We start from the raw sequence: 25512 nt of genomic DNA, 5'->3' as shown, positions 1-25512 counted from the left end.
TTTATACTATAAGACAGACCTTAAGATTTTTAAAAAGTCTTAAATTTGTTTTGATTTTTTGCAGGAATTTAATTGCCAACTGATCTCATAAGACAAAGGACATGAGGCAGAACTAAAACAAGTCTGGATAACTATTAAAAATTAATTGCTGCAATTTGGAATCAACAAATATTTGCTGTTAAATCTCAAATAAAGCTTAAGAATGTGTGTGTTTGCACAGGATTTGTTTGGTTTGACTTGTAGACACGCATTTCAGGTATTTGCAGCAGAAAGGAAGAAGAAGAAGAAGAAGAAGAAAAAGAAGGGACCCCAGAAGAAATTCCAAAGTAGAGTTTTGTTTACTTTAGCTTTGCTTATGTTTTAATGCACATGTATATTAATATAGATTTAGTAGTCCTTTAAATAAAGTGTACGTGCAACGGCTTGGACATTTGGGCTCAGTGTGTATAACTGGAGTAGCTCAAGATTGACTTATCTTTAAACTGTACAAAGTTAAGTATAAAATAGTTCAAGCAGGGTTTGTGAATTATCATCTTTGCTATAATTTGTACAACTAAGAAAAAATCCTTCTGGTAAGCAGTAGCAAACTCCTGAAGCAGGCACTCTGGATGAGGCTGCTGAATGGTAAGTGTACTGCTGGGACACAGTCTTATGCGAAATGAAAAACATAAATAAATAAAAAATAAACATAAAAAATATATAGCTAATGCATCAATATTGACACCTCCAGCATTCATAAGGTCATGGTTATTGGCACCAGAGCCCCCTGTTAGTTAAATGAATGTATAGTTAAATTGCCAATATCTAGCCTATGTTTATTCAGATTTCTTTAATCCAATCCAATAAATGACACCAAAGAAGAGTTCAGAGCAAAATAAACTTTGCCAAGTTTATACCTAATGGACATACTTTGTTGGTCGTTTCACACATACTAACGTGGCACCTTTACAATGGAAATAAACAGACTTTTCTATGTTATAGGCTAAGTTATAACCCAGAAAATCTTTATACTTCTTGTAGCATTAAAAGTGTGAGCATAAAGAAGGTGGAATTCACAATTTATATCAGTTTAAATAAACTATAAAACAAGACTTAAATGAGAACTTCAACAATAGGGACGAGTTACCACTTAGAGGCAGTTTATGATTGAATTGGTGCTAATTCTTCTCTCCCATGAAGTTAAATCCAACATTTTCAGCTTTGACTCGCATTAATGATGCGCCACTGCTTCAGGAGACAAGTCTCAACACGGGACAAAAGCTGACTGGTCCATTCAAATCCGACGCTTCTGTCTCTGCTCCCCCACGCTCCTGCAAGGAAAAGTCGACGCTGGTCCAGAGGACACTCCTCCCCTCCTCCGTCCTCCGCTGAGAGACGGAGCTTTCTCTCGTTTTTTAAAGCTGCCAGTCATGTTCCCCTTTCTGAGCTCGTTCATGTCATGACACAGGCTCCAAGAGGTCATCTCTAAGGCTACTGGATCTCCAGTTCTCCAGGTTTTCACATCTGATTGTATGAAATATGCGATGTTTGCAGGAGTGCTCGCTTCTTTTTCTGCTGCACTTTGGTTTCATGTTGGCAGCCGGCCATGAAGAGCTCTCTGGCAGACTCCTCTCCTTCTCTGTAACGCAAGGTCAGTGTGCTGCAAGGAAACTCAGTTCATGTTTATGTATTGGCTGAATGCATGGGGTGAGAAGTTTGCATAAAGTCCATACTTGCTAAATGAAATTCTGCTCTGTAGGTGACTTGTCCCAGTCAGAGACAGATGTTGCCATTGTTCACCCAGTGAAAACCAGCGCTGATGGAGAGTTTATGTCCCAACGTCTGTCCCACCACTTTAAAGGTGGGAGAGTCAGGCGTGATCTGCGACCCCTGTCTCCTGAGGGACAGGTTTACTACAAGGTCAACTACGAGGGTCGAACTTTAATGTTCAACCTTACAGCAAACAGTCACCTGGTGTCAGATGGTTACATTCTGGAGAGGAGGAATGGCAGTGCCAACAGGACTGAGCATCGCCTCTCTGAGGGGAATTCCTGCCACCTTATTGGAACTGTGGAAGCTGCCAACACAAGAGGAACGGCTGCCATCAGCACCTGCAAAGGACTGGTAAGATGTTTCTTTCCTTATCTGATTTAAAAGAGACGCATGTTTAATTTTTAATGTCATTGCTACTCATCGGATTGAAGTTACATGACTTTAGTGCTCAGAAGGCTCCATCTCTTTCAAAGGTCTTTCAAAGTTCTCATAGGAAGTTGGTATGTGGCTTAGGCAGCCAGGACACCCCTCCATCTGACAGTGCCGGTCTGTTAGTTGGCTCTTCAAAGACTTCCTGACACTATTTGCAAAAGAACTGTGCAGCAGACCCACTGACTGCCACTATACCTCTCGGCCAACCACGAGACCCTTACTTTCTCCTTTGTCTGTGAGATGTTTTCCTCTTCACTTTCATCCTCACTCATTCATTTATTCACATCACTGCTGTCATTACTTGCGGAGTCCGCTAACTGACTGAACCCTCAGTATTTCTTTGTTCTATGCTAACAAAGAGCTTTTGGCACATTTTTATAGCAAGGAAAAAATAAGATTTGACAGACAGAAAGACATAAATTGGGGCCATGATTTTTGTTCAGTGAAGCTTTGCCATTTTTATTCATGCTGTAGTGTTTCTGACAGATGAGGAGTTCAACTACAAAAGAGAAAAGTCAGCTGGAAAGCAGAGATACGAAGGAGTAGTCCAATACATGGAAAATGTTCATTGTGAAGACACAAACCACATGAATTTATGATGTGCTGATTGTTGAGAATTTGGCTTTTTAATTGCTTAACTTGCCAAAGTAACCCTTTAAGTTCATATAATGACACAATTCATACCATTAAAAAAAAGGAAAATCCAAAAAAAGAGATAAGGAAGAGGAAAATGTTCTCGTTCTTTAAAAAAGTAGATGTGGAGCTTAAAGAGTGTTTCAGTCTTCCCCCTCCTGTGGGATTTTTTCTCCTGCAGAGCCTTGCCTCCTGCCACTCTGTTACATTTGTGGTTGCACTGGCTCATCCTGACAATTCCTGAATTATGCACTTACACGTGTGAGTAATAAGGAGACTAAAATGACAGCCATCTCAGTATAATTCATATTTGACCGACTTTACATCCTTTCAAGAAATCCTCAAAGGAACAATGAATTGCATAACATTAAACTCCACTTATCTAAATTTATTATATCTTGAGTATAACGTGAGCAATGCCCCAGTTTGTCCTCTCATCCCCAACCTACATGGGGAGCTGTGATGATGTATTACACTGCTTTGTTCTCTGAAAGAAGGTTTATAGCAGCTTTCATACAGAAACGGCTGAACAGCAAGACTCACTCAAACAGATGTGGGAGTGAAATCCTTCCAGCTGCACAGAGGTCATTCACCCTCAGGAGAGAGAGAGAGAGAGAGAGAGAGGAGGAATGCTTAAAATAAAAAATTCAGATAATTATTTGTTTATATAGCACAAAGTAGGAGTTATTAATGTCTGCAACGATGGGAAGGATGGAACCACATGTGTGCTGTAGTTAAACGGTTGTGTCTTCCTTTTCTAAATGATAATCCTCTGAGTTTCCAAACTGAGTTTCCTCCAATGCTTACAGTTTGTCTTATTTCTCATCTTTAGGTGAAAAGGAGAAAAAAAAAAGACAAAACCAAAAGCTGAAATAAAAGGTTTTGCTGATTTATCAGTTGAGCTTTTAGTTAATAAGATTTTAGAAAAGTTTTTTTTGTTCCCTAAAGGTTAAATCATTTCATTAAATGCTTTGTGGTTTGTTCAGTAAATATAATGGAAGCTCAAAAGAATTGAGTCTTACTGTTACTGTAAGTGAGAGCCAAAAACCGTTTTGACTTTTTGACATTATCTCTAACTACCCAAAAACATTTTACTTAAACTATTTTCGCACATAAACCTGAGATGAAATCAGCAGAATTAGTCCTGAACTTGGTCTACGACAGCAATGCAACAGGAGACAGCAGTATCTCCAAGGCAACCAGGCACAAAATGCCAACCAGAATCTAGCAATGGGGACAGATAAGTAAAGCCAGTTTTCAAATGCTTGCTCTGTATGTACAGCACACTGGTGGATGGGGTTGGAAAGATTTGCTCTATTTGTCATGTAATGAATATCTGCTATCATCACAACATGCATGAAAGAGTAGAATGTCACCCAATGAGCAGAAATGACCTGATACAGACGGAGAACCCAGATCTTGTAATCTTAAAATGTCATCCTGTAAACTGTTACAAACTTACATAGTTGGGGTCATGATTATTTGTTATGCAAATATACAAATCCCAAAACATTGATTAAAGCTGTGTGTAGGGGCACATAAAGACTCGAAAAATTGCTGCTCTAGCTGTAATGACTGTTTTTTGTGTTGAACTAATATGTTTATTTTAGCTATTGTTGCCAACAAATTAAAAGGGGGAATTAAATTAAAGGGGAATATGTGATTAAAAGGATTTACCATCATCAAGTACACTGAACAGTAACTTGCTTATGAACTAAAACAGACATAGTTTGCATTTCTAACCAGGAATCTGGCTAGTTCTATGTTCTAGCATGCATGATCTCCAACTAATGGTGCAGGTGTGAAAATGACTTAATTGCGGCTCCATCCAAGCAAAGATCAACATCATGCTTCTTAATTGCTCTAAAACCACAAACCACTCTGGGCCACCACACTAACACCTCTACATCCTGTCATTTTACATCCTGCAGCACCACTCTGGTGGCAGGGATCATGTCCCACTTGCCCAAACAAACCACTTTTACCATGTGTTAACATGCAGTGTGTGAAGGTTATTTCTTACTTTCATTCTCCTGTGTACACACAAAACCATGCTGAGAATGTGCTGTTCTAAACTTTTTCTTCTTCTTGTTGTTTTGGTTGTAGTTTCAGGAAAAACATGAATTCTCGCACATCTAAAATTCTCTCAGTGACATTTGATGTTCCCTAAGGCACAACACAAAACAAGAACATACACGTTCGGAGCTGTTATAAAGGCATTTTCCTCTCTTAAATGAATGTTTTTCAGCACTGTGCAGATGAAAAATTATAATAATGTCTTTGAACTCTGAGGTGAAATTTGCTCTTATGTATAATTATCTTTTGAACTTATAGAACTGGAGAGCAGAAAAAACATTTCTAATCAATTAAATTTGGACTACAAACAAACGCCAGTTTGTTTGCTTAAAAATAGTTGTGATTAATTACATCATAAATCAGCACCATCGGTCCCTGCCTCTCCTTTCGTCCCACTAATCACTACTGAGGCCATGGGCGACTTTATTTCAGGCCCAGTTCTCCAACACTCCAAAACCCACAGAAGCAGGAAACAGAAATAAAGCAGTTCCACATGGCCTGTGTATTTAGAACACAGACCTGTGTTACGGTAACCTCCCTTGGTTTTGGCACCTCACACCCAAACAACATGCTTCCTCTAGGTCAGTGAAGAGGGGGATTAATAGAGAGGAGGAAGGAACAGGGAAAAAGGTGGAAGAAGGAGAAGAGGTGGTGAAAGTTCATTTCTTGTTTGAGGCTGTTGCAGTTCACAGAGCCTTCAGGATTTTGGAACAAAGACCAGGAGTGCCAGCGTAAATCTCCATTTTTGGTAAAAACGCTAAACAAAATCCTAGCTGGTCTTTGCTCACTGAGCAGAGACATCACAAAGGATCTGTACATGGTAATTTAAGGATTGTAAGTAACACCGTAACTACACTGTACAAGCTAAGCCTTTCTGGCTGTGCTGCTCAGTAAGGCTGCAGCTGGTATGCACGTCGTAGACATCATGCAGAGCAGAAGTCTGAGTTTTGAAAGGGCCTCTCTCTCTCTCTCTCTGGCATTCCTTCCTGGTTGATCTGTACTCCACCACCTGCCTCACTTGAAGTTTCAACACTTGGAGATGGATACAAGAGATGATGGGAAGGTTTGATAACGCCAACAAATCTACCTTAAAATGAAACTTTTTTATGTGCATTGCAAATGTTTTGACTTGCAGTAACAAAAACACATAAGATGATAAAATATTGAGTGTTTGGATGAAATATAGAGTAGCACTGAGATCAGCTGAATGTTCACTGTGCGAGGCCTCTGGGAAACTTTCCTCGCTGATCAGAGACGTATCAGCCTGCATGCTTTGGAGATGAGTCCACCACAGCTCTGGGAGCTTTGGCTGAAGGCCACTGTTTGACTAAGTCTTATATTTAAGTTGAAAGAAAAGAGAGCAGACCATAGGCCTTTTGTTTAGCATTTGTAGTGTTATTATTGTACTGATGGTGGTTTCTGGTGAGAAAACAATCTGTATCTAATGCTATGTCTGTTGCAGTACGTGGTTACTTACTTTACAAGAGCTGTTGCAGCAGGTGGAGTCATTTAGTCAGCTGAGAAGGAGCTCTGATTTGTACTTTCTGAACTCCCTGAATGCAGCAGTTGGATGGCCAACCAGGGTTCAGCTGAATGGTTTTTTTTTCCTTCTTCTTCTTCTTCTGAGAAAAATGTGTAAAACTTGTCAGGATGACCTAAATCTGAACAGTGTACGAGAGCAGAGTGGATCCCTGAAACAACAAACCAGCCAAAGCGTAAGCACTGGCGGGCCTCATTTTTCCACATCTGCATGCAGCTCCTCAAGCAGGACAAATCCAAAAAAAGTCAAATGCGACAACGTGTTCTAAAATTTCATTTATTCATCAACATTATTTATTTCTTTTTTCATGAAGAAGAAAATATCTTTCTGTCCTGAGTTTTGCTGAAGCAGATTTTCCTTTTCCACCGATCTCGCTCATGGAGGAGTTACATGTCTCTCTCACTCTTTCTATTTTTTTTGTTGTTGTTTTTAGGACAGAAGGAGGGGCTCATCTTGGAGCAGTCTGGGCATGTTTAAACTCAGCTTGATGCAAAAGCTTTCCATAAATACGCACATCTCTACACACACAAACACCTTAAACACGTGCATCTTTCATCTCTGACCCTGCATGTTTCATAAAGACTGTGTTTACCTGAAATGTGGGAAAGTCTTTTACTTGAAGCTGTGCTTGAAAGGAAAATCTGAGTTTTCATTCTGCTGTATTTCTGTGTGAAAGGATGCATACATGTGCGTTCACCTGCAGACCTCAGCGATCGGCTTGTGAATAGCCCACACCAGTAAGAACATGCATGGCATACTTAAGAAGTCATTGTATTTCTGCTCCTGCAGACAGAGAATGCGCCTTAGGGAAGGTGAAAGCCTCATATTCACATCTCTTGACTTAATTATAGATTCCACCAGGATGGAAACGACTGTGAAGTGGTCGTTGCAGAAGTCTTTAAGAGGTCGTCTCCCCCTCTCACCTTTTATTGTGTGGGAGTTTGTGAAACTTTTTGGTGCAGCCTTATTCATGTTATATCTCCAAAGCTTGCTGGGATTTTCTGCTTTATTTACAGTCTGACTTGCTTTTCAGAATGGGATGTCTGCGTTAAAATGAATTTATGATCAAAGTCTATACTTGCTCTGGTTACTCTGTCAATGCATATTTATTAGCTTCATTTTTCTATATTTTTTTTTTTTTTAACTTTGCTCAGAGAGGTTACTTCTCCTTGCCAGAGGGGCGCTATTTTATTGAACCTGTCCCAAAATCGCCCGAAGATCCTCAAGGAACTCCAGAGCCACACATCATATATCCAAGAGCTACTCCAGAAATTCACAGAACAAAACGCAGCCTAGAGTCCAAACAGGCTCCCAGCCCTTGTGGAGTTCAAGGTGCGTCCCAGAGTTTGTGTGTCTGAATGGGCATAGCCCTGCAGGTGTGTCATGTTACTTCAATGTTTGCACCGAAGTCAAACAAGGTTAAGCATGCTGCGAGTGATTTCTCTCATTATTCATGCTTCAGACGCTCCAAGTGACGCTGTCCAGGTGGAGAAAGAGAGGGAGGAGTGGGAAAGGGAGCAGCAGAGAGGGGAGGCTCGGGGTCAATCCCGTTCACGGCGCTCAGTCAGCAGAGAGCGGTGGGTGGAAACCATGGTGGTGGCTGACTCCAAACTTATCGAATACCACGGCAGTGATAACGTGGAGTCCTACATCTTTACCATAATGAACATGGTGCAGTCTCAATTCACTTTTTTATTTGCTATCATCAGTTCTAAGTATTTGCACAGATTTTTCCTTAAAAAAAAAACCTAAATGAATGATTGTGTTATCAGGTAGCTGGGATCTTTCATGATGCCAGCATTGGGAATGCCATCCACGTCATCTTAGTGCGCCTCATTCTGCTACAAGGAGAAGAGGTAACATTCATCTACAGCAGCTTTTCAGGAGACTTAAATTTGCTTTTGTGAAATTTGTTTTTCCATTGCTTAGATGAAATGTTGATTGAGTGAAGCTCATTCATGTGTAGGAACATTTTCATGTGGTTAAATCCTGAATGTCTCTGTTAATCTGTCAGAGGTAAGTGAGACAAACTGCTGAACAAATTGCAGCTCAACTAAGCAAGAACGGAGAGGAATGAGTGCAACCACTAGTGGATGAATCACTCACACAGCTGGGAATATAACTGTTTCATGCAGTCTGTGTTTCTCATAAAAAAGAGTTGATCCGGATAAGTTAGTAGTTTCGATTGGACTGTGGGCATCAGTCTCATAAAGCATGAAGGAGAAAAAGGGACCAGCTGTCTTAATAACAAGTTTTTAAGAAATAAAACAAAGATTAAAAAGAAAAACAGCAGGTTGTTGGCATATTTTAGCAAGACTAATTCACATACTCATAGGGTCTATGTTACGTTCATATATATTTGTCATGGTGTAGGGTTTTTGTGTGGTTTTTAGTTCTGGATTTCTGTTTTATTTTGTAGTTTTTTCTCTCTTGTGTATTTGGTTTAGCTTTGTCTTCCTGTTTATTAGTTCACCTGGCTTAAATTAGTTAATTCTTTCTACCTGTGTATTGTTGTCTTTTTATACACATATACTACTTGGTTTCAATTTTCCTGTTTACCTGTTGTTCCTTTACGTTAATTTATATGAAACATCTCTGCTCTGTATGCTGCCTCCTGATCTGCGTTTGGGTCCTCAACACTGCTTCCATTACTATATTTTTTTCTGCTTGCTTTTTGTCAGTATTGAGGTTGTGAATAGAAAAGTATTTATATTAAACATTACATAATGAATAATATCAATGAGAAAACTTTTGAAACACCTGAAGATGTTAAAATAACATAAAAAAAAGAAGCAGAGTTATTTAAGAATGATTTAAATTCATAAATATCTGTTTACAAATAAGATGTATCTGTGATTCTGTTGTTTGCTGCAGAAAGAGTTGAAGATTGTTCACCATGCAGACACAACTTTGGCCAGTTTCTGTGCTTGGCAGAAAAACTTAAACCCCCAGAGTGACACACACCCGGCTCACCATGATCTGGCTGTGCTGATCACTAGGCATGTCACACACACACACACACACACACACACACACACACACACACACACACACACACACACACACACACACATCTGCATGTCTTATCATAAATTATATGAAAAAACTCTTTGCAAGCTCATCTAATGGTGAAAATATGGCATGATTTGTTTGTGTGTGTGTGTGTTTGTGTCTCCATTTCCACCCCTCAAAAACAAAAAAACAAAAAAAAAAGGAAAGACATCTGTGCAGGAATGAACCATCCCTGTGAGACTCTTGGTCTGTCTCATCTGTCTGGAATGTGTCAACCCCACCGCAGCTGCAACATCAATGAGGATTCAGGACTACCTGTCGCCTTCACTGTCGCTCATGAAATGGGTCACAGGTGTGTTTCTGTTTTATTATTATCAAATCCTGGATTATGTATTATCATTTCCACGGGTGACACTGAGAAGGAAGCATTATTTTCCCTGATTAATTACAACTCTAGGCCTACATAAATGTTTCTAGCCCCAATAAATGCCCCTGAAAACAAACAAACCACAAACTTTGTATAGATGAGACACACAGTTGTCTTTTTTTACAGGCAGTATTAAAAACATCTACATGTTCATCTGTGTTTGAATACAGCTTTGGGATTCATCATGATGGCCAAGGGAATGACTGTGAGCTAGAAGGAAGGCATCCGTTCATCATGTCCAGACAGCTGATGTATGACAGCTCGCCTCTCACTTGGTCTTCCTGCTCCAAAGATTACATCACACGCTTCCTCGAGTAAGATTTGAAAAACCATTATTCTTTAAATCGAAGTGCAGCCAAGATTCAGAAAGTCTTAGTGCCATTTTTTCTGGAGAAGGACAAATGGTCCCATTGATTTCCAATATTGTAAAAAAGCTGGGAAAATGGAAAAAGTTTAACAATGAAATGCGGATGCATCTTATCTGGATGTTTTTATACGGATTTGCAAGAGTGATGAACAAGATTTCAAAATCACAATCATTTTAGGGTGTGTCAGAGAAAACTGAGTGATAAAAACATAGATGTGTAGCAAACTATGACAACCTTTTTTCCCAGAATGCTAAACAAGGAGAAGAAATTCCAAAATCTTTTTAGGCTCTGTTCATTTAGAGCCAGAAAATCCAGCAAATGACAGACATGTAGAAGGAGCCAAAGGGAGCATGAGAGGGGATCAAAGCTCAAACAAATATCTGCAAGTGTTTGCTTTGACTTGTCATTTTCTGTTGAAAAGTGTGTCAATGATAAATTAAAAAATTCCTCTCTGACAACAACAGCTTACCCAGCTGCTGCAAAGTCAGGGGTCAGAGCTCATGTTTGCTGAACTCTGACTTGCAAAGGAACAGGTTTGCTTGGGGAATAGTTGTCTTGATTTCTAAGTATATTTCTCAGATGGTGTAGTCGGTCTTAATGTAACTGTAATCCCAAAAATACAGGGCAGTTGCATCATCATTTTACTTTTCATTCTTAGCCAGAAAAAGTAAAATAAAATGATAATTTACTGCATATGTACATATACATCGCCAAGTTTGTATTAAATGTAGATACTCTTTTATACATGACACACACTTTTTGTTTCTACAGTAAATGTCGACCAGAACATTTAGTCAAGCACAAAAATCCCACCTTAAAGAAAGAAAACTACATTAAAAATGACTTCATCAACAGTACATTGGTCAAGACAGCCAAGACAGTGGGTGTAAAGTTCTGTACAAAAGATGGACAGATTTAGTAACGTTGAACTTATTTTACACCTATGTTGATTTAACACGTGCCCATAGTGTGGAAGAAAATGCTACAGTGGAAGAATCAGAAAAAGTGGCAGGAAGACTCTGTTGTTATCAGTGGCCAGCTTAAGGTTATATTTATCTAAAGTCAAATGTTGGATACTGTAAAAACATGCATTTTGATGCTTCTTTTGTATTAGTTTTCCATCGAGGTGACAACGTTGTGCTTGTGCTTCAGCTGCAGCCATAGAATAACAGAATGTTGTTCATCACTCTGCAATGAAATTGACTCCTGGTTGTAGTAATGATACTTTTCATTATATAATTCTATATAACTCAATAGCTAGATCCATTTTTAGACAAGATAAAGTGTTTGTTTTTTTATTTACTATTCATTGTTCATGGTGATTCACTCTTTTTTATTCTAACTTCTAATCATAATTTATCTTAATTGTTTTAAATGAAGTCTTTTATTCTTAATATTAATTTTATCCACCTTTTTCTCTTATCATCCTATTTTTTTTCTATTTTCTTCTATGGCTAAATATCGAATGAGGCTTCTATATCTCAGTGTATCCAGATGTTGCATAAAGATTGGTGAATGAGTTGTTTTTGACTTTGAGACTTGACCGAGCACTAAACTGTATGTCCATGGTCATGTTGGCATGGATGTTGCGAGATGTTCAGATGTGGTTTCTCCAATCTTTCCCCACCACAGTTTGGTTCAGACAGATTTTCTCATTTCTTTCACTTTTTGCTGCCAGCAAATCATTTGACCCTGTTTCTGATTCATCTTCCTCCAACAGTCTCATTTAGTTTCACGCCTCATTTCATCTGTCTTAGCCGTGGTTGGGGTTTCTGTCTCGATGACCGACCCTCTAAGAGAGACCTACAGACCCCACTGGCTCGTCTCGGCGTCCGCTACACCACACATCACCAGTGCCAGCTCCAGTATGGTCCAAATGCCACATTTTGCCCTGAGGTTGATGTGAGTATTGTGTGTAGTCTGAAAAGGGAATGTCAAAGCTGCTGCAGAAGCCAGCCCTCTCTCATTGTTTCTGGCTAATGTGTTCCTCTCAGAACGTTTGCCAGATTCTTTGGTGTTCGGTCAACGGGTCCTGTCGCTCCAAACTCGACTCACCTATTGATGGTACTCGCTGTGGGCCAGAGAAGGTGAACAAATGCCAGCTGCTTTGTCTTGTCAGGGTTTCACTTTCCTGATCAAGGGATGGATATAATGGTGGTGGCTGGCACCAACAATGCAGTATGGATATGTCATGTTGAGTCTTCTCTTTGCTGTTCTTTCTTCTCCAGTGGTGTATCTCTGGAGAGTGTGTAATTGTAGGTAAACTCCCAGAGACAGTGAATGGAGGCTGGGGACCGTGGAGCACCTGGTCTTATTGCTCAAGAACCTGTGGTACTGGAGTTCAGACAGCAGAAAGGGAATGTAGTAATCCGAAGTAAGTCCAGACATTAGAAAATACCTCATTCCACATTATAGCACTATTGAATGAAGTGCCCTTGTATTTCATATACATGATATAATTATTGAAATAAATAATACCAGTCCCATGTTATACTCAAAATATGGGATTTTCCTCCACAGACCAAGGTTTGGGGGCAAATATTGCACTGGGGAAAGGAAAAAGTATCGGACCTGTAATACAAAACCTTGCCAGAGTGGCAACCCAACCTTTAGAGAGATGCTGTGCAGTGAGTTTGACACAGTGCCTTACCACAATGAACTCTACCAGTGGATTCCTGTTGCTAACCCAAGTAAGTGTTTAAGTCCTCAAATATACAATAAAGCATGAAACTTAAACACATTCTTGGTATTTTACCCTTTAATTTCACATAGAATAAATAATCAAAGGATGCAGTTGTCTGTGGTAATCAACAGAGGGCAGCATTTAGCCTCAAACGCTTTCAGTACTGCTGGAAACTGTCTAATCAACTGTCTAAACTGGGTTATGCTGCATGTTTGAGTCAGTTTTTGTTTTCAAAAAACAATTATTATAATTAGCAACTATTCATGAAAAGTATATATAATTCTAATAGCATCATCTGATGATTTTGTTTGTTAACTGCATCAAAGAAAAGTATGATTGTGTCAATTTTGAGGAATTCAGTTTGATATAAAGTGTGTCTCACTTATTCATACTCTGCATTTAATTGAGAATAACATTTTTCTCTTCCACCATCTCCCAATCAACCTCAGTGAGTCCCTGTGAACTGCACTGTCGACCAGTTGGTGAGTATTTTTCTGAGAAGATGTTTGACACTGTGACCGACGGGACACCGTGCTTCATGAACAACATGTCCAGAAACATCTGTGTTAACGGAGTGTGCAAGGTAGTGTGGCTGGGTAAGAGACAAGTAGAAACTGGGGGGGGTTATAGTGGAGTAGGATGACATAGAGAAGTCCCACTAAGCAAAGGCGCAGGGAGAAGATTCTCCATGGAAACTTGCATTGTGCTGTAATGTGTGTTTTGCTGTATTTTTATGTGTTTTGTTCGTAGGAGGTAGGTTGTGACTATGGCATTGACTCAAACGCAATGGAGGACCGTTGTGGAGTCTGTTTGGGCGACGGCACAAGCTGTGAGACGGTTTATAAGCTGTTTGATGAAGAAGAGGGCTTTGGTGAGTATAACACTATTATCCAAATTAAATGATCCAAACACGAGAATTTATACAATTATAAAATTATGCTAACACAAAACAGACGAACTCTTAAGGAGGAAAGGCTTTGATGTGTCCAACACAGGAGTGTGAAAAAACCCCACTAAATTCAAATTCATGTCTACAGGCAGAAAGTCATTTCAGGACAGTTCACGTTACTCCATTGTTTCTTCGTTGTCATGGCAGCCAGTTTGTCCACAAGGTGCAGCTGTTTGTCCTGCTGTATGTATCAAGTGTGTGCACACATGTGTGTCTACATGCTCGTGTTCAATTAAAGATACACATCTTTGGCTGATATTACTGCACTTGGAAAAGTATAACTCAGCCGCTAAATCAACATACCGTGAAGACAGATTCACAGTGAAAAAGGCCCTAAAACAATAAAAACTCCCCTCTTCCCTCCTTTCTCCCCTTCTCTCCGTTCCTGCGTGTGTGTTTGCCTTGCATTGCATCCTTTCCAGATAACCAGCCCAGATGTGTAAGACTTCAAAAGGCTTAGACCAAGGGCAAACCTCCCCCTCCTTTCACAAACAGAAACACACACACACACGCACACACGCACACCTTCCCACAAACATCATTAAACTCTAAAGACCCACTCATTGCTGCTTTCGTCCTCCCCCATACAACTAACCCCCTCGTATCCCCACACAATAAAAACCAGAGACAGGGCAGTGCCCCCCACGCCGAAAAAGCACACATACAGTCACACACACACACACAAACATGCCAGCCACCCCCACAGACTGAGCCCACCCTCTATTAAACATCAGAGAGAAGCTGTCTGGTAGTCTGGATGTGAGCGCGGCAGCAATCATGGTGGGCCATCCATTACCTTGGTGTGACTCTGACTCCCCTCCGTCTCTCCCAGGGTACGTGGATGTGGGTGTGATACCTGAGGGGGCGCGAGATATTGTGGTAAAGGAAGTGGAAGAGGCAGGTAACTTCCTGGCTCTGAGGAGCGTGGGGTCAGACGAGTACTTCCTCAACGGCAACTTCATCATCCAGTGGAATGGAGAGTATGAGGCCGGGGGGACAACGTTCTACTATGAGCGCAGTGGGAACATGGAGAACCTCACTGCTCCTGGACCAACCAAACAGCCCGTCATACTCCAGGTAGACCACTAAATCTATGTTACTGTGTGTGAGCAGTATTTTTCAAAGCTGTTTAGAAATAAAAACTGTAGTTCTCAGAGATGAGTTGAATTTATCTGAATGTAAGTATTTTACTGATTGTTTTGAGACTTGATTGGACAAGTTCCAACCAATCAGCTAAACTCTCCACAGAGATTTGCAAAGAATGTATGAAATCAAACTGTTAAAAAAAATAAAAAATAAAAAAGTAAATAATGCATTTTAGCTGCTGTATCAAGAGAAGAATCCGGGTATAAAGTACGAGTACACTGTCAAGAAGACCAAACAGTCAGAAAATGACATCACTGAGCCGATTTACACCTGGAGACATGGTGCCTGGACACACTGCAGCACCACATGCGGCTTAGGTTTGAGTTTTGTTCTATCTTCACAAATGCAACTGTAGGGGGACAATTTGATATTTGGATTTGATTGATCATTTCATCCTTTCTTTTAGGCGAGCAGCACCAGCCTGTGCGCTGCTTTGAGGCTGATGTGGGAGTAGTGGATGAATCTATGTGTAACCAAGAGAACCGTCCAGAGGAGAGACACCGCAAGTGCAAAAACATGGAATGCCCCGCTAGGTGTGTAATCTAAAAAAAAAACAAGAACATTTAACAGTTTTTCTTTCACTGTTACTATTATGACCTTTAAAGGAATGACAACGTACAGTAACTCTAACCGGATACTGTACACATCTGTTTGGAGAGTACTAAGTATTTCATTACCTCCACATTTTTTCATTTTATCGCAGAGTCCTTATTAATGTGTCCTTATTCTATACTGGCTTTGTCACCCTATGTTTAATTGGAACTTTTTGAGGACCCTCTGAATCCTCTGCTTCAAAATCACATAAGTATACTGAAATAAGTAAAACAACCACAAGGTTTATTTAAATATTTTGAGCTATGTTTAAGGGAATTCTTGTGGGATTTGTTAAGATGTGTAAACATCAGTAAATATGCTACTGGTGACAAAAATAAAGATGACGTTATATATTATAAAGCACAGGCTAAATTATGAATGACATGACCGCATGGCAGATAGATGAGGCCCAAAGCTTTTGATATGCTGCATATGCTTACATGTAAGTAAACAAAGATGGTGAAAAAACTATATTTTTGTGTGTGCATCATCTCTCTGGATTGGAGTCTGGTTATTCATAATTGAGCTTATGCATTATGATATGGTTTCAGCTACAAGGGCACATAACCACTGAGGATGAAAAGAAGTTTTAGGTTCATCTAAAACAAACAATATATTTTGGACTGATATAGCTCCTACTGTATCAAGTCATAGTAAAATGTGCACAGTATCTCTGCAAAAGCCAACCCTGATAAAGTGAAGCAGAAAAATGTATAGAGGTTTTATGACAAAATGGCAATTTTGGCACAATTTTGACAAAATGTGGCACATCTGTTCACAAAGTGCTCCAGTTATGGACCAAATGTTTTAGAAGCTAAAACAAATTTACTTTAAACACTGTTGTTTTTGTCATTCCTAAACCTTTTTTGTTGATCTGTGCTTGAATTAATTAGAGCTAGCATCACTGTTTGTACTGTATTGTGTCAAAACAAGCCATCACAGCTCTTGTAATTCACCATTTCATAGTTGTTACTCTATAATCTCCTGGCAATATTAATATTTAGCAACTGTACTTGTTCTTGAAAATTAAATAAGCAATTACTAGAAAAACATATGCATCTTAAATATGGAGGACAGATCACATCTGATCACAAGATCAAATTTCACTACACAACATGCCAAATTCATGATCAGCTTTGCTTGTTTTCTTTTTGGCAAAACAACTCTCAAACAAAAGTCAGGTGAGGTGTGCAAAATAAATTTATAAGTACAAAAGGAACAATTATACCATATAAAGACTGAAAAGGCAAACCAATGAACTGGTAATCAGAAGATCCACATGACCTACTTATGACACAGAATTATTGGTGTTGGTATTGCCTATCTTTAATATCACAAGTATTGTTGATCCATCCGTCCATCCATCCAGCCATCCATCCATCCATCCATCCATCCATCAATCCATCCATCCATCCATCCATCCATCCATCCATCCATCCATCCATCCATCCATCCATCCATCCATCCAACCACTTGGTCCAATTAAGGGTTACGATAAGCTGGAGCTTATTCCAGCAATTACTGGGCGAGGAGCAGGGTACACCCTGGACAGGGCGCCAGTCCATCACAGGGCCAACACAGAGAGACAAACAACCATTCACACTATTGCTGAGACTGTTGTGTTCTATAACAAAATCCTTCGATGCAAGCAGGTTATTCAAAGCTACACTGTTGTTTTGGTGTTGTAACGGAACTGAAGGTGAGGTATTAACTCCAGTATAAAATCTGTAAAATGATACCTATCTTTGCTCAGTGTTTCAAAAAGATTCACCTAATTGCTGGCGGTATGCTTCTTCACCTCGCTTTCCTGTCTTCCTCTCTCTCTCTCTCTCAGGTGGTGGGTTGGTGGTTGGCAACAATGTACAGCCACCTGTGGATCAGATGGTTTGAGAAAGCGAACGGTTCTCTGTGTCCGCACCGTTTCAGGAGAAGAAAGAGTGCTCCACCCTGTGGAATGCAAGCATCTCCTTAAACCGAAACCTGTAGTGCCGTGCAACAGAGATGTACCATGTGGAAAGGAGTGGGCTGTTGGCGACTGGGAAGAGGTATTCCTTTTTCTTAAAATGCTATTTTTGAGTCTTTCTGACCTGAATTACAAAAATCTGACTTTCTTAGTTTCTATTTCCCCTATCTTGATTCCATCCTTTTATATTATGGATTGATATAGCTTATGTTCTTCTTTTATTTATTTTTTTGTGTCCAGTGCCCTGTAACGTGCGGAGGAGGCGTTCGCTCACGCAGTGTAACATGTGCGCTGTTGCCTCAAAAGATCTGTGATCCCTCAACCAAACCCAGGTCCAGATCACTGTGTGCCTTGCAGAACTGCCCCAACTCAAATCTTCGCAGACGTCCTGGGGTTCCACCTGCATACCGTCGTCTATATCCACCAAAGACACATCCTACTAAGTGGACTGGTTCACCCACATGGGCTCCGATGAGCACTACAGTTACACCTACATCAACCACCAAGGGAACTACAACTACTTTTATCCCTACTACCCCAGAAACCACAATCCCCGAAATTATAGATGTGGATGATTATGAGTTCAGTGTTGTGGTAAAGAAAAAGGAAGATAAAAGAAGGAAAGTCACCACCACTAAATCTACAAAAAAAGACAAGAAAAGAATTCTTCTAGATAAGGAAAACGTAGAAGACAGGGAGGATGAAGAAGGAAGTACTCCAAATGAGGTCATGTATACTCCAGGATATGATTATGTTGTTGAGGACAGGACAAAAGGTGAAGAGCGGATCATTGACTTGGATGTTTTTACTTCACGTGAAAGTGTACTTTTAACAACCACACAAATGCTGCAAACGAGGGACTCAACCATACTTAACTCCACAATCTCCTACCCCACCCCTCTAACCAGCACTAAGGCATGGGCAAAGACAACTCACCACTTAACCAACCCCCACACTACTCCACATATCAACCAATTTAACCGTTCGACTCAATGGGTTCCTGTGACCACTCCCAGGTACAGAGAGCAGCCAGTCTCTAACAAAACCCAGATTCTTCCTACATCTGCTGGAAAACGTTTTACCACAACAGCATCACCTCAAAACACAGTAAAAGTTATCACGACAAAGAAATCTCCTGTGACACCCAGGATAAACAGCTCCACTTCTCATGGTAAAAAGCCTTCTTCCAAGTCCAAAGGCAGTCGCCCCAAGAGCCGAAACCAGCAACCAAGAAGTCCCAAAAACATCTCCACCAGTGACCAGAGCAACCTGATGGCCAGTGAGAATCTCAGCAAGGACACATTCTGGGTTGTAGGAAACTGGAGTGAGGTGAGCAAAGATTTTTTTTTGTTTTGTTTTAAAGTATTATACAAGTGAGGTGGTTCTTTTATTATTATTATTACTATTATCATTATTATTTATATATTATTTTGATCATTTTCCAAAGTATACCATTAGGTTTTAAGATTTGCAATCCAGAGAACTCCTGAGCAAATGAATGAAGTCAGTAATCACCAAAGAAACTGCTTTTTACCTAAATGGCCAGTAGAAGCTGATTCCATCTGTGTGTTCATACTCATACACAACAGGACAAAATTGTTGACACCCTTCGATCAATAAAGGCAAAAAACTCACAATGGTGACAGAAATAACTTGAATCTGACAAAAGTAATAATAATGAAAAAAATTCTATGAAATTTAACCAATGAAAGTCTCACGTTGCTTTTCAACTAGGGCTGTGACAATATGCTTTCGTCCCGTTTCGATTTGATTCTGATTTTTTTGGGTGCTGATTCGATTTAAATTGCGATTCTCACGATTCTTCCATATTGCTGGTTTTTGGAAAAAAAACCACACAGTAGCCAGATCATCATTCTGCTGAAACACTGACATAAATTTCACAATGGATTCTTTTTATTTATTTAAAAAAAAGAAAAAAAAAAAAAGAATCTATTTTAAAATTGTGAAGCAAAAAAAATCCCAATTTTTGGGATTTTTCAATTGAATTTTCCCACCCCTATTTTCAACCATGTTTCAACAGAATTATGTATATATTTTTAAAAAAACTCGTAAAAAAGGCATGGACAAAAATGATGGCACCCTTAAATTAATATTTAGTTTCACAACCTTTTTAGGCAATCACTACACTCAAACGTTTCCTGTCACTGTCAACGAGACCTCAGCACCTCTCAGTAGGTATTTTGGCCCACTCTTCATGAGGAAACTACTCCAGTTGTCTCAGGTTTGAAGGGGTCTTTTTCAGATGGCATGTTTCAGCTCCTTGCAACGATGCTTAATAGGATTTAGGTCAGAACTCATAGAAGGCCACTTTAGAATCGTGCAAGGTTTTCCTTTTTTAGCCATTCTTGGGTGTTTTTAGCCATATGTTTTGGCTCATTGTCCTGTTGCAAGACCCATGACCTGCGACTGAGACCAAGCTTTCTGACACTGGCCAGCAAATTTCTCCCTAGAATCCCTCAATAGTTTTGAAATTTCATTGTACACCGCACAGAGTCAAGACACCTGGTGCCAAATCTACAGTCATAGATAAAAGGAAGATAAAAAGGAAGTAGAAAATATTATTGCCAAACTTGAACTTGCTTCAGAGCCAAATGTCTGTCCCCGTTTTCCTCTCTGATTTCTTCACATTCTTTACTGTCTTATTTGTAGAATTATGTTTAAGTAATTTATTATCAGTGCCTGTGCACCTCTTATCTCCATAGGAGGATAATGGATAATATACAGTATTTTTTAATGTGGTGAAAATTGACACCAACAGCTCTCAACCACGTATTGGTATTTGACGAGTTGGGAATAAAACTGGTCTACAAATCAACAGGCCATTTTTTATATGCAGCCTATGGTTGCAGTATTTAAGGGGGTGTGGTTTAAAGGCTATAGACTTTCTTTTAAGACAACTAAAGCCAGCAAGAATCCAAATGTTTTTTTCTATTATGATTGATATTTCTTTATTTCAGACAAAATAACACAATTTAATCATCGCAAGTCTTAAAACATTGACATTATGGTGCAGTATTATTGTGTAAATTTCATGACTTTCTGAGGTGTTCAGAAACCGAAGCTCAATCTAAATCAGGAAATTCTTATATTTCTTCAGTGTTCAACAACATGTGGGATAGGAGCTGTATGGAGAACAGTCATGTGCAGTTCGCAGAATAACGACGACTGTGCCAGCTTGAAGAGACCTGTGCCTGCACGGACATGCCTCCTTCAGCCATGTGCCTCCTGGCAAACTGGCAGCTGGAGCAAGGTCAGTAACTTTAGATTTCCACAAGACACTGAATGCAACTGATCACTTGTTAAATACAACCAATAATATCCTGTATTGCCTTTTACTTTACCAAACAAAGACATCTACTCACCTTAGCTACACCTCCCACTTATCAACAGTATTATCTATTGCATTTATTACAATCTTTACAGTGTCCAGATAATTGTGCAGCAGCTCGAAGGAGGCACCGTGATGTCCAGTGTGTTGATTCTCAGAGTAAGCGTCCCCTCAGACCTTTCCACTGTCAAGCTGTGTCCAGCAGACCTCTCAGTACCTTGGTTTGTCCCCACAAGCCGTGTGTGAGCTGGAGCGTATCACCATGGGGACTGGTAGGAGCATCACACATCAGTCAATCCACTTTATTATCACTGCAACACAAAATAAAGATAGCAGCTCTCATGTGAAAATAAATACAAAGGACACACTAAGCAACGCAATAAAAACATACAATACTACATAATACAGTTTATTATTAAACTTTTCTCCTGAGACCACAATTACAGCTGTTGCTGCTTCCATTAAATATATTTACAATAAAATGTATTAGTGGTTTCTTTTCCCTAAATCAGAATATGTGTGTACTTTCTCCTTAGTGCTCTGGTGGCTGTGGTGAAGGCATCAGGGAGCGGCTGGTGTACTGTCCTGAGGCCAATCGCTGCAGCACCACTTTAAGGCCTAACAGCACGGAGCTGTGCACTTTACCTCCATGTACTCGCTGGAAGACTGGTGGCTGGGACGAGGTCAGTCCTGTAAATTCAAGGAGCCTCTAAATGTTTATTTTTTGCAGTTTTGCTAAATTTCTGGTTATTTGCAGTGCTCCGTGAGCTGTGGTGGGGGTCTGCAACAGCGTGCAGTCACCTGTGTGAGTGAGCAGGATTCAGCTGCAATGTCAGCAAGCCTCTGTGAGACGGTTTCCAAACCTGAAACACTCAGGAAGTGCAATATGCAGGAATGCAAGTCAAACTCAGGTCTGAACCAAGAATTTTTGGATTTGTCTGGCTTGGGAGAGTATTTCAAATGTAGATTTGGCTTCGGCATCAACAAGCATTTAAAAATGTTCTGGTTAAAGTCACCTTGCTTAACTCTGAATTTGCAATTTCAATACCTACAATTTTGTATTATTTTCAGCTAGTTGTTTGGCTTCACATTAGTTTTGCATTGTCAGTGTATGAGTCCATTATTGTTTGGTATCTCTTCGGAACATATTCCAGTAAAGTACAATGAAAATTGCAGCGTTCATCCGAGCGTTCATCCGATTTGCAAATATTTAACAGCTAAGGCATCAGGGCCAGATGGTTTCAGCCCACATAGTATTGTTTTAGTTTATCATTGATTGTGACTTAAAGTTTCCTCATACTCTTTTTCAGTTTGCAAGAAAAACACCATGTCCTCTCGCTTCTGTGACAAGCTGAAGCTGCTGGGTCGCTGCTCTTTCAGGTCGGTCCAAAGACAGTGTTGTGTCACCTGTGGGTCATAAGCAAGAGTGGACACATTCTGACTAAATAACTTACATTATCCTCATGAAATTCTGGTTTAAAGCCATAAACAGACTGAGAAAACCAAAAGCTTATAAACAATAAGCACAACTGAGATTGATCGTTCAACATTGCTTATTTAGGTCTTGCTAATTTTTTCTATTTAAAGGTTTGTTTGGTTTGGTTTTGTTTATTTTTTTCAAGTGAGCAAAAAAACAGGCCAGAATACTACGAACACTGGTGCTAGAGAGAAAGAGAGAGAGAGAGGGATAGTTTTTTTAAAAAACAACCTGAGATTAAAGATGTTCACACTTTAATTACTTTAATTTAAAAAAAGGATATTTCAAAATGTTTTCATGTAAAACAAAACAAAAAAAAAAGCTGAAAATGTTCAAATTAGAATAGAAAAAAATCAGGAATGATAATTTCACTATAACTCACAACTACTGGTTTATCTGAGCCTGTGTCTAGAGGTAAACTGGTTATTATTGTCTCAGTTATGAACTTCTGAGCTAAAGGTGCTGTTATAATCAAGGTGCTGATGATCCACAGTTTATTTGTCATTTTACCAGTCACAAAAATGTTCTTCTTCTTTTTTTTAACGGGTAAAACAGAATGTAAATACAGATTTCCCCTCACTTGATTTTTGTCTTTTTTTAAAAATATATTTTCTTTCTTTTTTAGAACTGGCACTGCGTGTTTATGTTATTCTTGGTACATGTCCCTCCTTTTTTTTTAAACTGCTGTTGTTAGTAATAGTGAAATCAGCTGCAGAATTTGCACTGTTCTGTGGTCGAATCCTTGGTGCTTTTTCTCTGGTTTGAGATTTATCAACAAAAGAAGAGGTGTTGCAGGTCATCCCTCTCTAAAGTCCCCTTAAAGATGACCATTTTGTCCGTTATGTTGTAAAGGCATGATTTATTCTACTCCCCATAATCCCATTTTCCAGTCTGTTCATCCTTGACTCTTCTTTTTTATGTTATAGTTCCTTCTATTATGGTAGAGGAGACACAATGAAAGAGGAATCCAATTAGCAAATACATAACCAAATGAGCTATCATTGCTTCTGAGCCATCATTAAACATAAGGTGCGACACAACTGCATTGTATGACAGTTGTGTTTATTCGGCTTGGTGGTGTTTTTGACTACATAGATGTTTTCTTTCATTTAAATTTACAATGAGGGATTAATGGGACTTCCTTGCATTTGACATCATGGATGTAGCAAAGACTTAAAAGTACATGTATATGCATTCCTACTTATAGCTCCTCCACCAAGCTTCCTCTTTCTTTGTGTCTCTTGTTGAAGTGTATTTTCATAAATAATAATCTTTGAAAATGCTTTGTCTACATGAATATCTAGGTCACAGGTGTATAAACCAAGGAGACACGAATTAAGACATGGGACAGACTCATTGTTACTCACAGGGTACATCATCTTGGCTGATTTGTTCTCCGCATGTCTTCTTTAATCAATGTGATGATGACAATGTTTAAACAAGACTTCTTTTGTAAATGGGATACGAAATAAAGTTTTTTTTTTCATAAAATATTTTAATTTGTCATTTTGATTGATGTTATTTTGATAGATTTGAATTCATCCAGTGTTTTTAAGATCCATCATCATGGAACCAATGTTCACCTTGAGCTTCGTGATCTGTTGTGTTGGCAAGGTCAGAGACGCCCGAGAGTGTCTCATGCTGGTGGACGTGTAACACCCGAATCAGCAGCTCTGTTTCAGGGATCGTGTTCAGCTTGCCCAGATTTCTTGGGCTCCTTTGTGCCAGATAACTTGCTGCTCTGCGCCACACCAACCTTCGACTGTCATCCAAGCCAGAAACCAAGAGTTAGTCAGCAGTAATGGAAGGAGTAACACAATACTGGGTCAATGCCCTAAAACAGCATGTGTTAGTGCACGATGTGTCTGTGTGTTATCATGACAAAGCAAACGCAATACGATTGTATTACCTACCTGCATTTCTTATTCTGTTATGTCATTGTGTTGTTTTGATAGTAGAACTACACAATATGTTAAGCTCAAAGTCGGAGAAACATAATGAAAATACGTATTTGGTAGTAAATTTGAGATGTTTGAAGACACACACACACACACACACACACACGATCTATCTATCTATCTATCTATCTATCTATCTATCTATCTATCTATCTATCTATCTATCTATCTATCTACATATACACATATAAGATTTAATTAAAAAAAATAAATAAATAAATAAAAGTTTTAATTTTTAATTTCTTATTAATTTCTTTTTTTAAAACCTAAAAAAATTAATAAAAAACTTTTTTTCTTTTAAATCAAATTAAAAAAAAACCAACAAACTACTTCACATGAATTTTCCTCTGGGATCAATGAAACATTTTGTATGTGTATTAAGTAGAAAGTGATACTTCTCTATCTGCTTTTTGCAATTTATCAAAACAGCCAGTGATGTGTGTGATGACTGGTTGTAAGCTAATAAAAACAAAATGGTCATAAAATTACGCTTAACAGCTTGGCCAACACAAGTTTGCTGTTCCAAAGCCAAACAATTGTGGTTTTTGGATTCCTCTGTCAAATGTTTAGTTCATTAGTTGTAGATTTTCCAGATCTCTCTTTACGGCTTGCATCCAAAGCTTTTATTGTTAAATACACAAACTAAATTATATAAGCAAATTTGTAATGAAAACAAAGTATTAATGAAAAGGTCTACACTTCAGCTTAAATACACCTACGTTTTTTGTTTACATGCACAGAATTTTAAATGCAACACTTTTCTAACTAGTTTTCAGCAAAAACAAACACCAAAGAAAATACATTATATTGATAAACACTAACCTAAAACTAAACTGTTTAATAAAAAATAGAGGTCACATTTCATTTTCATATTTATTTTATACTGAAGAATGCCACTCTTCAGTCTCATTTCTTTTTTCTTTTTTTTACAATTTCTCAACAAGTTAATAGTTCTAATAACATATTTATCAGTTTTACCTCTTGATATTTATCAGTTTTACCTCAATAGAAAAAGTAAGCATAGCTTACTTTTTCTATTGAGTTCATACTTTTCTCACTCAGTTCAAAAAGCCTCTAAAAGCAGTTTTAGATATTATTGTATTGTCAGTGCAGTGCTGAGCTCAACTACCATAAGATTTCAAAGTGTGCCGTT

At 39.0% G+C, this 25512-nt stretch overlaps 1 protein-coding gene across 1 annotated transcript; it reads left to right on the top strand.

Moving 5' to 3' along the window:
- Nucleotides 1-1518: 1518 nt before the first annotated feature.
- Nucleotides 1519-23855, top strand: LOC306764632 (A disintegrin and metalloproteinase with thrombospondin motifs 12-like; the record flags this gene model as incomplete). Its single annotated transcript, XM_079251819.1, has 24 exons — nucleotides 1519-1630; nucleotides 1739-2103; nucleotides 7588-7765; nucleotides 7896-8104; nucleotides 8206-8289; nucleotides 9308-9432; nucleotides 9648-9797; nucleotides 10043-10186; nucleotides 11998-12142; nucleotides 12235-12327; nucleotides 12469-12614; nucleotides 12761-12930; nucleotides 13373-13506; nucleotides 13674-13794; nucleotides 14705-14949; nucleotides 15194-15335; nucleotides 15425-15551; nucleotides 17447-17657; nucleotides 17816-18904; nucleotides 20694-20846; nucleotides 21020-21196; nucleotides 21461-21607; nucleotides 21682-21835; nucleotides 22235-23855. The coding sequence occupies 24 exons, from the start codon at nucleotides 1519-1521 to the stop codon at nucleotides 22342-22344; spliced, it is 4731 nt and encodes a 1576-aa protein (XP_079107945.1). The 3' UTR covers nucleotides 22345-23855.
- Between the last annotated feature and the right edge of the window lie 1657 nt (nucleotides 23856-25512).

Source organism: Telmatherina bonti (genome assembly GCF_933228915.1).
Source record: "Telmatherina bonti genome assembly, chromosome: 13".
Classification (NCBI taxonomy): domain Eukaryota; kingdom Metazoa; phylum Chordata; class Actinopteri; order Atheriniformes; family Telmatherinidae; genus Telmatherina; species Telmatherina bonti.
Note: the sequence above shows the minus strand (reverse complement) of the source record. Positions and strands in the feature narration are given on the sequence as shown.